The sequence below is a fragment of the Phoca vitulina genome, unplaced genomic scaffold (genome assembly GCF_004348235.1).
Source record: "Phoca vitulina isolate PV1807 unplaced genomic scaffold, GSC_HSeal_1.0 scaffold1, whole genome shotgun sequence".
Classification (NCBI taxonomy): Eukaryota; Metazoa; Chordata; class Mammalia; order Carnivora; family Phocidae; genus Phoca; species Phoca vitulina.
The window spans coordinates 70,357,295-70,367,081 of NW_022589704.1; the positions used below are offsets into that span (position 1 = coordinate 70,357,295).

General features: G+C 34.4%; 1 protein-coding gene across 2 annotated transcripts in view; it reads left to right on the forward strand.

Moving 5' to 3' along the window:
* Nucleotides 1–9,787, forward strand: part of LOC116635560 (lymphocyte antigen 75-like) — a 124,887-nt gene that overhangs the window by 29,863 nt on the left and 85,237 nt on the right. For both annotated transcript variants that reach the window (XM_032409724.1, XM_032409733.1), the window contains exon 13: nucleotides 813–955. In XM_032409724.1, the coding sequence (XP_032265615.1) occupies nucleotides 813–955 (143 nt within the window). The remainder of the gene's footprint in view (nucleotides 1–812; nucleotides 956–9,787) is intronic.

Genomic DNA, 9,787 nt, shown 5'->3' on the forward strand with positions numbered 1-9,787 from the left:
GAAAAAATTAATCCTCACAAACCAAAGAAAGAGTCTGAAGTGGCAAGTTTTGTTTTGCCACCCTCTCTCAATGTTAGCACACCAGTGCAATCTGCCCTTTGCTTCATCTTCATCAGAAAATAGGCCTGTACTTATGCCGGTCTTAGTGTATTATGTTCATAATTATGTTGTTTCTCTGCAGAAGTCTACTCCCAAAGTATTCATATGTATCCTTTATAGCCTTACCTGCTGGTCCTAGGAATGTGGGAGAATATGATGTCTTGTTGGAGCAGTTCCCCATCCTGGCTGAGGAAGGGCATCCATCTGACAGCAGTAGCTGGCCCCTGTCCTGGCCTTTTAGTTGACACTTTCAGCAGGTCCTGTTTGTGTCACAGTATATGTTTTTTCACCTGTTTTTATTACAGGTAAAAATAAAAACATTTTCATGTTATTATTACACGTATGAGAATCCATTTCGGAAGCCTACACATTTGAATTTAAGAAACAAAATAAAAGAACAAAGGGAAAAAAAAGAGAAACCAAAAACAGACTCTTAACTATAGAGAACAAACTGAGGGGAAGTGGGTGGAGAGATGGGTGAAATAGGTGATGGGGATTAACGAGTACACTTATGATGAGCACTGAGTAATGTATTGAATTATTGAATCACTCTATTGTACACCTGAAACTAATATAACACTGTATGTTAATTATATTTGAATTAAAATAGGAAACTTAATTTTAAAACCTACACATTTGACCATAATAAACTTTGAAATTATGAATACTTTATGATTATGCCAGAAAAGAGATTAACATTTTGTCTTGTTAAGCTGTTTCATATAGAAAGAATTGTAAGAAAAAGGAACTGGGAAGAAGCTGAGAGATTCTGCCAAGCTCTTGGAGGACACCTCCCTAGCTTCACTCATATGGATGAAATAAAGGAATTTCTTCACTTTTTAATGGACCAGTTCAGGTAATACTTTTAGAATGAGATCTTCTATGCTAAATTTAATGTCCTCCAGGTATTCAGAATTGACATATTTTATTTTCTAAAAGAGTCATTCAGTGCTAAGCAGTCATTCAACATCAAACATTTTTATGTGCAAGACACTGTAAATAATTCAAAGATGAGGGAGATAGAATCCCCATCCTTTATGTAGCATGATGAAGTCCAACAATGGGGATAAGAAAAGTATGGTGAAAATCTAGAACAAAGGTAAGGAGGGACCATGGAATTCTAAAGTCAGATGAAGTGCTTTGGGGAGTTATAATTGGGAAAAATGTTATGAAGAAGAATGGTTCTTAGAAAGTAAGGTAGTATTTTGAAAGGTAAGACCAGGAGAAGGAGCCAGAGAAAACAGAACATTAGCAAAGGTACTGAGACCAGAGTGTACAGATATGGTCAGGGAGAAATGAGTCATACCACTTAGCTAGAAAATGAGATTTGGATATGAAATTGGAGCATCCTTCTTTGCCAGGGAAAGAGTTTGATCTTAAGTCAATAAGCAAAAAACAAACAACAACAAAGGTGTTTATATGTGTGTGTATGTGTGTATATATAAAGAAAGAGAGAGAGAGAGGGAGAAGGAGAGAGATGGTAGGTAGATGCAGGGCAAGTAATTAGAAGGCTATTACAGCCCTTTGATGGAAAACTACTTTGAGAATGGGTAGGAAGAATGTGAATATAGGGAAGTAATCAGAGATGCTACAAAGACAGAATCAATAAGGCATTGTGATTTTGATCTAATGGTGGAAGGATTCCTGGATGATTTTCCTGATGTCCTTAGGGACAGTGTGGAGGAATATGGGCCAGGTGATGCTGTCATAGGAGAAAAATTTCTCTGAAGCTTTGGGAGCAAACATGAGTATGAGGGCCTTCAACTTCATAAATTTATTTTTTTCCTTCCCTCATTTTTATGAACTGAAAAGAAGACCCAAATCTGTAAATCAAGGATTCGGGTATACCAGGCAAAATTATGGAAAAGAAATTACCGTTTAGACATATCCTTGTGAATACTTTCCATCATTTTGACTCAAACAAAAGCCTGAAAGAATAACAGCAAAAAAAATAAACAAAACAGGTAACAAAACAGAAAACCCAGGTAGCTTCTTCTGTAGGACATTATATGTAGGAAGGCATTTAAAAACTGGCATCTAAAGAATTTTGAGGTGGGGGCACCCAGGTGGCTCGGTCTGTTAAGCAGTTAAGCGTCTGCCTTCAGCTCAGGTCATGATCCCAGAGTCCTGGGATCAAGCCCTGCATCCAGCTTGGGAATCCTGCTTCTCCTTCTCCCACTCCCCCTGCTTGTGTGCTCGCTCTCTCTCTCCCTCTCTCTCTCTCTCTGAATCTTTTTTAAAAATAGAGTTTTGAGGTGGAAAATGTTTGTAGTATATTAATTTTAGTTCTCAATTACATTGCTTTTTGTTTGTGAAGATTATTATTGATATAACCCTATAGCTTCCTTCTTGAAAAAAATTCAAAGACACATTCCAGCTGAGAGATGAATTAAAAATCAGGAACACATGAATAGGTAGTTTATTTTAAAAGAATTAAGAGGAAGAATATATAATGTAAAAACATCCCCAGTCTAAATAATGCAATATGTAATAATAAAAATAGAAAGAAATTATCCTAAATCCTAAAAGAGAAACATGAGAATATTTTAATAAGACCAGGTGTTTAACTCTGTTTATAAATAAAAACTGGGATATAAAGAGATAAAATGGTTGTAAAAAATGAAAGTATAATAAATTCCTCATTTACCTAAAATTCATATTTAGAAACACAAATTACATACATTTTTTAAAACAGAGTGTGTTTATTTACTGAATATATAATAGGTGAAATAAAGGTTTATATAGTAAATTATAAAGAAATGAAATAACAAAGCAGGAAATCCAATATAAAGCAAGATGGCAGAAGACCAGATTTATCTCTTACCAGTTATGTTTAAGTATAAGTCTGCAAATTTCTTCAATAATGAAATTCAACTATATGCTGTTGAAAAATACCTCAAACGAATCTTACCAATTAGTACCTATCCAGCCCAAAGAGTATGATGTTCTTTTCCTAGAAGGAAGAAGCTACAAAGTGTTTCAAAGTTGAGAAATTTTGATAAAAATCCATATTTTTAAACACTTCTTTAAAAATTAAAACAATAGGACACATTTTCATATTGTAGCAATAATTGGTTAGTCCTGAGTAGCCAATGGCTTACCAAGATAGGGCATCACTCTACGATTTGTGGTGGTCTCTAATTTATTACTCCTTGATCCACTTCACTTAGTTATGTTCTTGTCCCATAGCATTTGAGTTAATAATCACAAACTTAATACAGTAACTAAAATGGGAAAATTAAAAGAATGAGCAAAATTATATTGTGCAAATGTGAACAAAAAACTGGAGTCACAGTATTATTATTAGATAAAATACAAGTGAAGTAAAAATGCACCAGATGGGGAAATGAGATCTATTTCATATTGAATAAAGGTACAATCTACAACGACATTATAATAGTCAAGAACCATTACACATTTAAAAATATTGGCATCAAAATATATGAAGCAAAAAAATTACTTATATTAGTGAAATTCTCCAATAAATAACAATAATGGGAGACTTTAACACTTGTCTGATTCATCAACAAGTGAGACAGACAAAAGGAAATAATATACGAATAGTATAATTAAGATTGATTTAACCATATCCTCTTTGTTCATATATTACAAAGTCTATATATATTTTCTCTTCAGGCTCTTTGCCTGTATCACTTACAATAATTGATCTATTAGACTAAAAAGAAAATCTAAAATTCCAAAGTGGTGAAATTATACAGGTACATAAGAAGTGAAGTCAAACCCTATCCACTTATAAATTCAATGTTTTTAAGTAACTTTTTTGTCAAATAAATCAAAACTGTATAGATGATAATAACAACACTCATTCTGAAATTCATGGGATATAGCCAAAGCTATAGTTGGAGGTACATTAATAGCTTTAAGAGCTTTAATTATTAAACAAAAATAATGAAAATAAGCATTCACCTAAAAGTAAAATAAATTTCAACATCAATACAAGGAAACCATAAGAAAGAACATAATAAAGATTTTGTATAAGGATAAAGATACTTAAAATGAAGACTTAGTAAGGGATTATAAAACCCATTTCATGGAGAAATTTTTTAATTGGTAAGAATACTATGCATAATTCTATGCTGTTACAAATGAAGTTGTTAAAATGAACAATTTCTAGAGAAATACAAATTACTATACAATTGATATATTAAGTAGAAACCAAGTAATTTAATAGCCATGAAAGAAATGGAAAAAGTTGACAAAGAATTTCTTCCAAGAAAGAGATAGAAAGCATAATATATGGTTATATATGTGAATTTCTTTACATTTTATTTTATTTTTTTAAAGATTTTATTTATTTGACAGAGAGAGACACAGCAAGAGAGGGAACACAAGCAGGGGGAGTGGGAGAGGGAGAAGCAGGCTTCCCGCGGCGCAGAGAGCGTGATGTGGGGCTCGATCCCAGGACCTTGGGATCATGACCTGAGCCGAAGGTAGACGCTTAACGACTGAGCCACCCAGGCGCCCCAATTTCTTCACATTTTAAAGAAGTGATCATTACCTTGTATTTCAGTAGTACAAGCAAGGGCTTGTATTCCATTACATAGAAACTGATAGAGACATCTGGTTTATTTTGCAAACTAATTTAATTCTGATATCAAAACCTATCAACAAGAGCACAAAGAATTACAGACCAACCTCATGACTAGACTTGAAAAAGTAAATACTGGTAAGTGATAGAATAACAAGCACTGATAGAGTGCTTATTATGAGCCAGATAATGTCCTAAGTGTTTTCTATTAGCTCATTTAATCCTTACAACAACCTATGAGGTACGTACTATTACAATGACCATTTTATCTCAATGAGAAAACAGATACAGAGAAGTAAAACAACTTGCCCATGGTTATATAAATAATAAGTAAAGGATCCAATATTTGAACCATTAGAGCCCACTTCCTTCACCCACTACATTATAGTACACCAAAATAACATACCTTGACCGTGTAGGATTTCTTCCAAGAATACAAGGTTGGGTTAGTGCTAGGAACTCTGTATATCAGGTCAAGTATCATATGAACATCTTACTGGGTGCTGAAAATACATCTGGTAAAATTCACTATTCATTCCTGGTTTAATATATAAATATATCATAAAGTTAACATAATTAACATACAAATTCTTGGTAAAGTAAGAATAGGAGGATGGGGGCGCCTGGGTGATTCAGTTGATTAAGTGTCTGCCTTCAGCTCAGGCCATGATCCCAGGATCCTTGATCCCTGGTCATGATCAGGCTCCTTGCTCAGCAGCGAGCCTGCTTCTCCCTCTGCCCCAACCCCCTACTCCTTGCTCAGCAGGGAGCCTGCTTCTCCCTCTGCCACAACCCCCTCTCTTGAGTGCTCTCTCTCTCAAATAAATAAATAAATAAAATCTTAAAAAAAAAAAAAAAGAAAAGAAGGATAGTTCAACCAATAGCCATATCACATCTAATGAGTAAACATTAAATGCACTTCTGTAAAAGTCAGAAAAAGGTAAAGATCCCTATTATCATCACTATTGTTGATCTTTGTTTGGAATTTATACCCTGTGCATTAAGATTTTTTTTAAAAAAAATATTATAGCATGCAAATATTTACAATATATTAAGTGGGAGGAAAAGCAAATTATGGAAGAATAAAAAAATATACTATTTACATTTAAAAGTAGATTACAAAAATACATCAAAGAAAGATAATAATTGTTACCTCTGGAAGATAAGATTTTGAGTGATTTTTGAAATGTTTGAACATTTTTCCACATTTTCCAGATTTACATTCATATACCTACTATTGTGTTTTTCTCATTAAGAAAGGGAAGTTTCACTACAATGTGCTGGAAACCTGATGCAAAATATAGTACATGTGTTCCATAAGTATTCATTTATTAAGCATCTATTATAGAAGTTCAGACATTCTGGACTTCATTTTCTAGCACTAGAAATTATTATACAAGATTTCATTGCACACTAACCTGAGCTAATTTGGATATCCAAACTCTTAATTTCCTTTTGAGGTTAGTGTTTCTTAGCTACTCCCCACAACTTTGAGAGTAGATTATAATGAATACAAAACTCAGACCAAATCTTTCCACATATACAAACATTTATTAAGCATTCATTGAAGCAGACACAGAACTTATTTCATACAATCTGTTTCATAAGCTTCCAACATCCCAGCAGTCTGTCTGTCCTAGGTGTTCCAGCCACCATCTTGCAAGGAAGATTCGTTTGAGGTAGATTTGGCAATATTCCTGAGGCAGGATTGTGTTCACATTATAGTTACCATCAGGCAGTTCCGATCACCTGACCCAATGACTAGACATGGGATGATTTAGAGATCAAGCCCCAGATCCATTTCTAATGGTACTGGCTACCAGCCTCACCAGAAAGAAATAACCTTTCATGAGGGGTGAGAGTGTCTCTAAATATTTTAGCTATACCCCATATCTTAAACAATTTCAACTTCACCATTGAGAGCCCACTTCTAACCTCAGGCTGATTAACAAGCTTCTAATTTTGCTGATATACACCTATTTCTGATATTCTCTCTGCTAATAACCAAACCTCAGGTGTGGCTTTGGGTAACAGACATCCTTGTGGTGGCCACCTCTGGAACATCTAATACCCTGCTGATCCTCCCTGAAGTGAGAATTTTGAGCAAGGCAACTTACTGGCCCCTAGATCTCAAGCTTGACACACACAGTATCATACTGTCTAGGCCAAAGTATTTTTAAGTAAAATACTGACATAAACAAAGTGGATTTCAACTAATACCAAGCAAGAGGTTAGAAATCTTTAACTGGAACAGGAAGCCATGGATGAGTACTAAGCAATGAGGTTGTGGATATTTGTGGGAATCAATTGATGGAAAATGGAATATCATATGCAATATAAATGATCATTAAGAGCTTCTATATACAGAAGAGATTACACTATAAAATAACACTGGAGTGTGAGAGGTAATTAAGGAATTTTTCTTGATTTGTTTCTTTGTTTCTGAACACACTTGCTGAGTTTCCTTTCAATTAAAAAATTAATACAAGTTCATTATGTAAGATTTGGGGAATAAAAAAGTGATAATGAAAAAAATAAAAGTCACCTCAAGTCCTAGCTCTGTTATAAACATAGTTAGCATTTAATGTAAATCCTTTCCATTTTCTTCCATTCCCATGCATATAGTTTATTTTCCAAAGAATGTACAACAGTGTTTAATTTTTTTTCTGATCACAAAAGTAATATATATTTAATTCAGAAAACAGAAGAGCGCAAAGAAAAAACAAATCACCATAATCCTTTCATTCATAAGCACCATATTTTAGTACTCTTAACCCAGCCGCTGGTATGTGCCATATTAAGCAGCCTGTGTTGTCTGCTTACTATGTGCTCCATTAATAATGAGACCATTTACCCACACTTTACTTAGAAAGACAACATATTCTAAAACCAATATTGTAACCATGGCTTGAAGGGAAGGAAGGAGACAAACCCATTTATATCAGAAAATGATTCTAAAGCTTACTCCTTGAAGGCCTTACCTTTTTATTGCAGGAATTGACCTTTCTCAGAAGTCCATTGCCCAAATTGTGTATTGCATGCCAAGGAATTAAGTCAGATTACTGCTATACTTCTCTCAATCTAAATTCCACATCTCTATTTGTATTTCAATGAAAAGGATTCATGGTGTACCAAGTCATTAAGGCTCTAAGATCTTTGCATCTCTTAATGGCAGCCCACCAGGGAAAGCCATTGTAGAACAAAAACAGTTTTAGGATTAAAGGAGAAAGCCTCGTTTGCCATGCTGTTGCTGCTATGTGTACTACCTCCTGTGATGTGGCATGAATGGATTTAGATATAAATCTAAGGCTTTGCAGACTAAGCGCCCTCATCAAATAGTATTTATTGGGGTTTATAGCTGAGATACTGTTTTCCTTAGAAACCAGATGCACTGGGAAATTTGATTGAGAGCAGGAATTTTAACACAGATACACATATTAACCTTTCGTGCAGTGTCTTCTTAACCTAACACCCTAAAACCATATATTTAGTGCTTGTTGTAGAAAAATTTATAAAGAGTGAGAAATTTTCCAGTTGATTTAATTCTCCAGTTATGATCCATTTTTTCCCCTCCCTCAAATTTTCTAAATCCACATTAGAGGTATGCAGTGATTAATGTGATTTTCACTTTCTTCTTCTCTTTATCTGCCTATGGATAAACCAGGTCAAATCAGGAATAAGTTAGAATTGAGGAAATATTTTCCACCTCTTACCACACACAGAAAAAAAACACAAGAGCTACTATTTTCTATATTTATAAAACACTAATGAATCTCTTGAATTAGAAGCTAAGAACTCTAAATGTCTGGGTTGAAATGAAGTTCAATCTCAGAAAGTAGTAAAGATTAAAAAATTTTGGACAATGCAGCAAATTGTGTTTTCTGGGAAACTATTTTCTGAGGCAGAAGTGAGCTTGAGAGCAGAGGTTTCTAAGTGGGCAGAGGTAGAGCGAAGAAAGGACTGGGTGGAAAGGTAGAGACAGATCTCTAAAGAGGCTCTCTGTGGGAGCTGACTATAGAGTAAATGCAGGTGACAAATGATCTTTGACCATCTTCCTGGTTGTACTGTTGATTGTAAAAAGAAGATAGGCTATCTAAGGCTTATTTTAGGGAAACACAAAATGTGCACAAATTCCCCAGGCTCAAATATATTATGTGCAAAAATTTGAAAGAAATAAAGTTACATCTCCAAGGAACGAGGAAGCAAACTTGACCTCCTCTTTATTTTACCTATCTGACTTTAATTATACTGTATATGGCAATTATCTAGACCCTGTGGTTTAGAAATTCAGCAGTTGGGAAGTATGATAAATTTGGAAGCCTGTTAGAAAGCTCTGAATAGTTGAAGACACAAACTGCAAATTCCTCTTATAGCTGTTAAATTCAAACTGGACTTAATTGTCTCCACTGGATTATCTGAAATCTACAAATTGGTAATCTTTTTCTGTGAAAGAAAACAGTATAGCAATAAAGACTGAAAGGGGACAGTCCTCATATTCCATTGCAATAAGTTGAAAAGCTTAAGACCGAAAAGATGAAAAGTATTTATTTATATTAAAGTATGGGGGAATGTTGAGTAGAGGGAAGAGGTAAAGAAAAGCAATTATTTTATTAAAACATGAGAAATTACTTTAAAATTAAGTTTGCTCGGGATGCCTGGGTGGCTCAGTCGGTTGCGCATCTGCCTTTCAGCTCAGGTCATGATCCCAGGGTCTTGGGATCAAGTCCTGCATTGGGCTCCCTGCTCAGCAGGGAGTCTGCTTCTCCCTCTGCCTTCCCGCTCCCCCCTGCTTGTGCTCTCTCTCTCTCACAAGTATATAAATAAAAATTTTTTTAAAGAAGTAAAATTAAGTTTGCTCTAGCCTTGACTCACTAGCAAATTTTTTGAAAGGCAGACTTACATTTTTCAGCTAAACATTCCATATATTGAGCTTGAGAGTAAGGATTAATTTTAGATTTGGATCCTATGCCTTCTCTAATATGTGCTATATTTATATGCATGTAACATTTATATATGTATCTAGTTATGCATATATAATATACACTCATATGTACTGACCATACATACTACATGCAATCAGAAGGTTAAATTATATGGAAAGTAATCAGCATCACCAAAAAAAAAAAAAAAAAAAAAAAA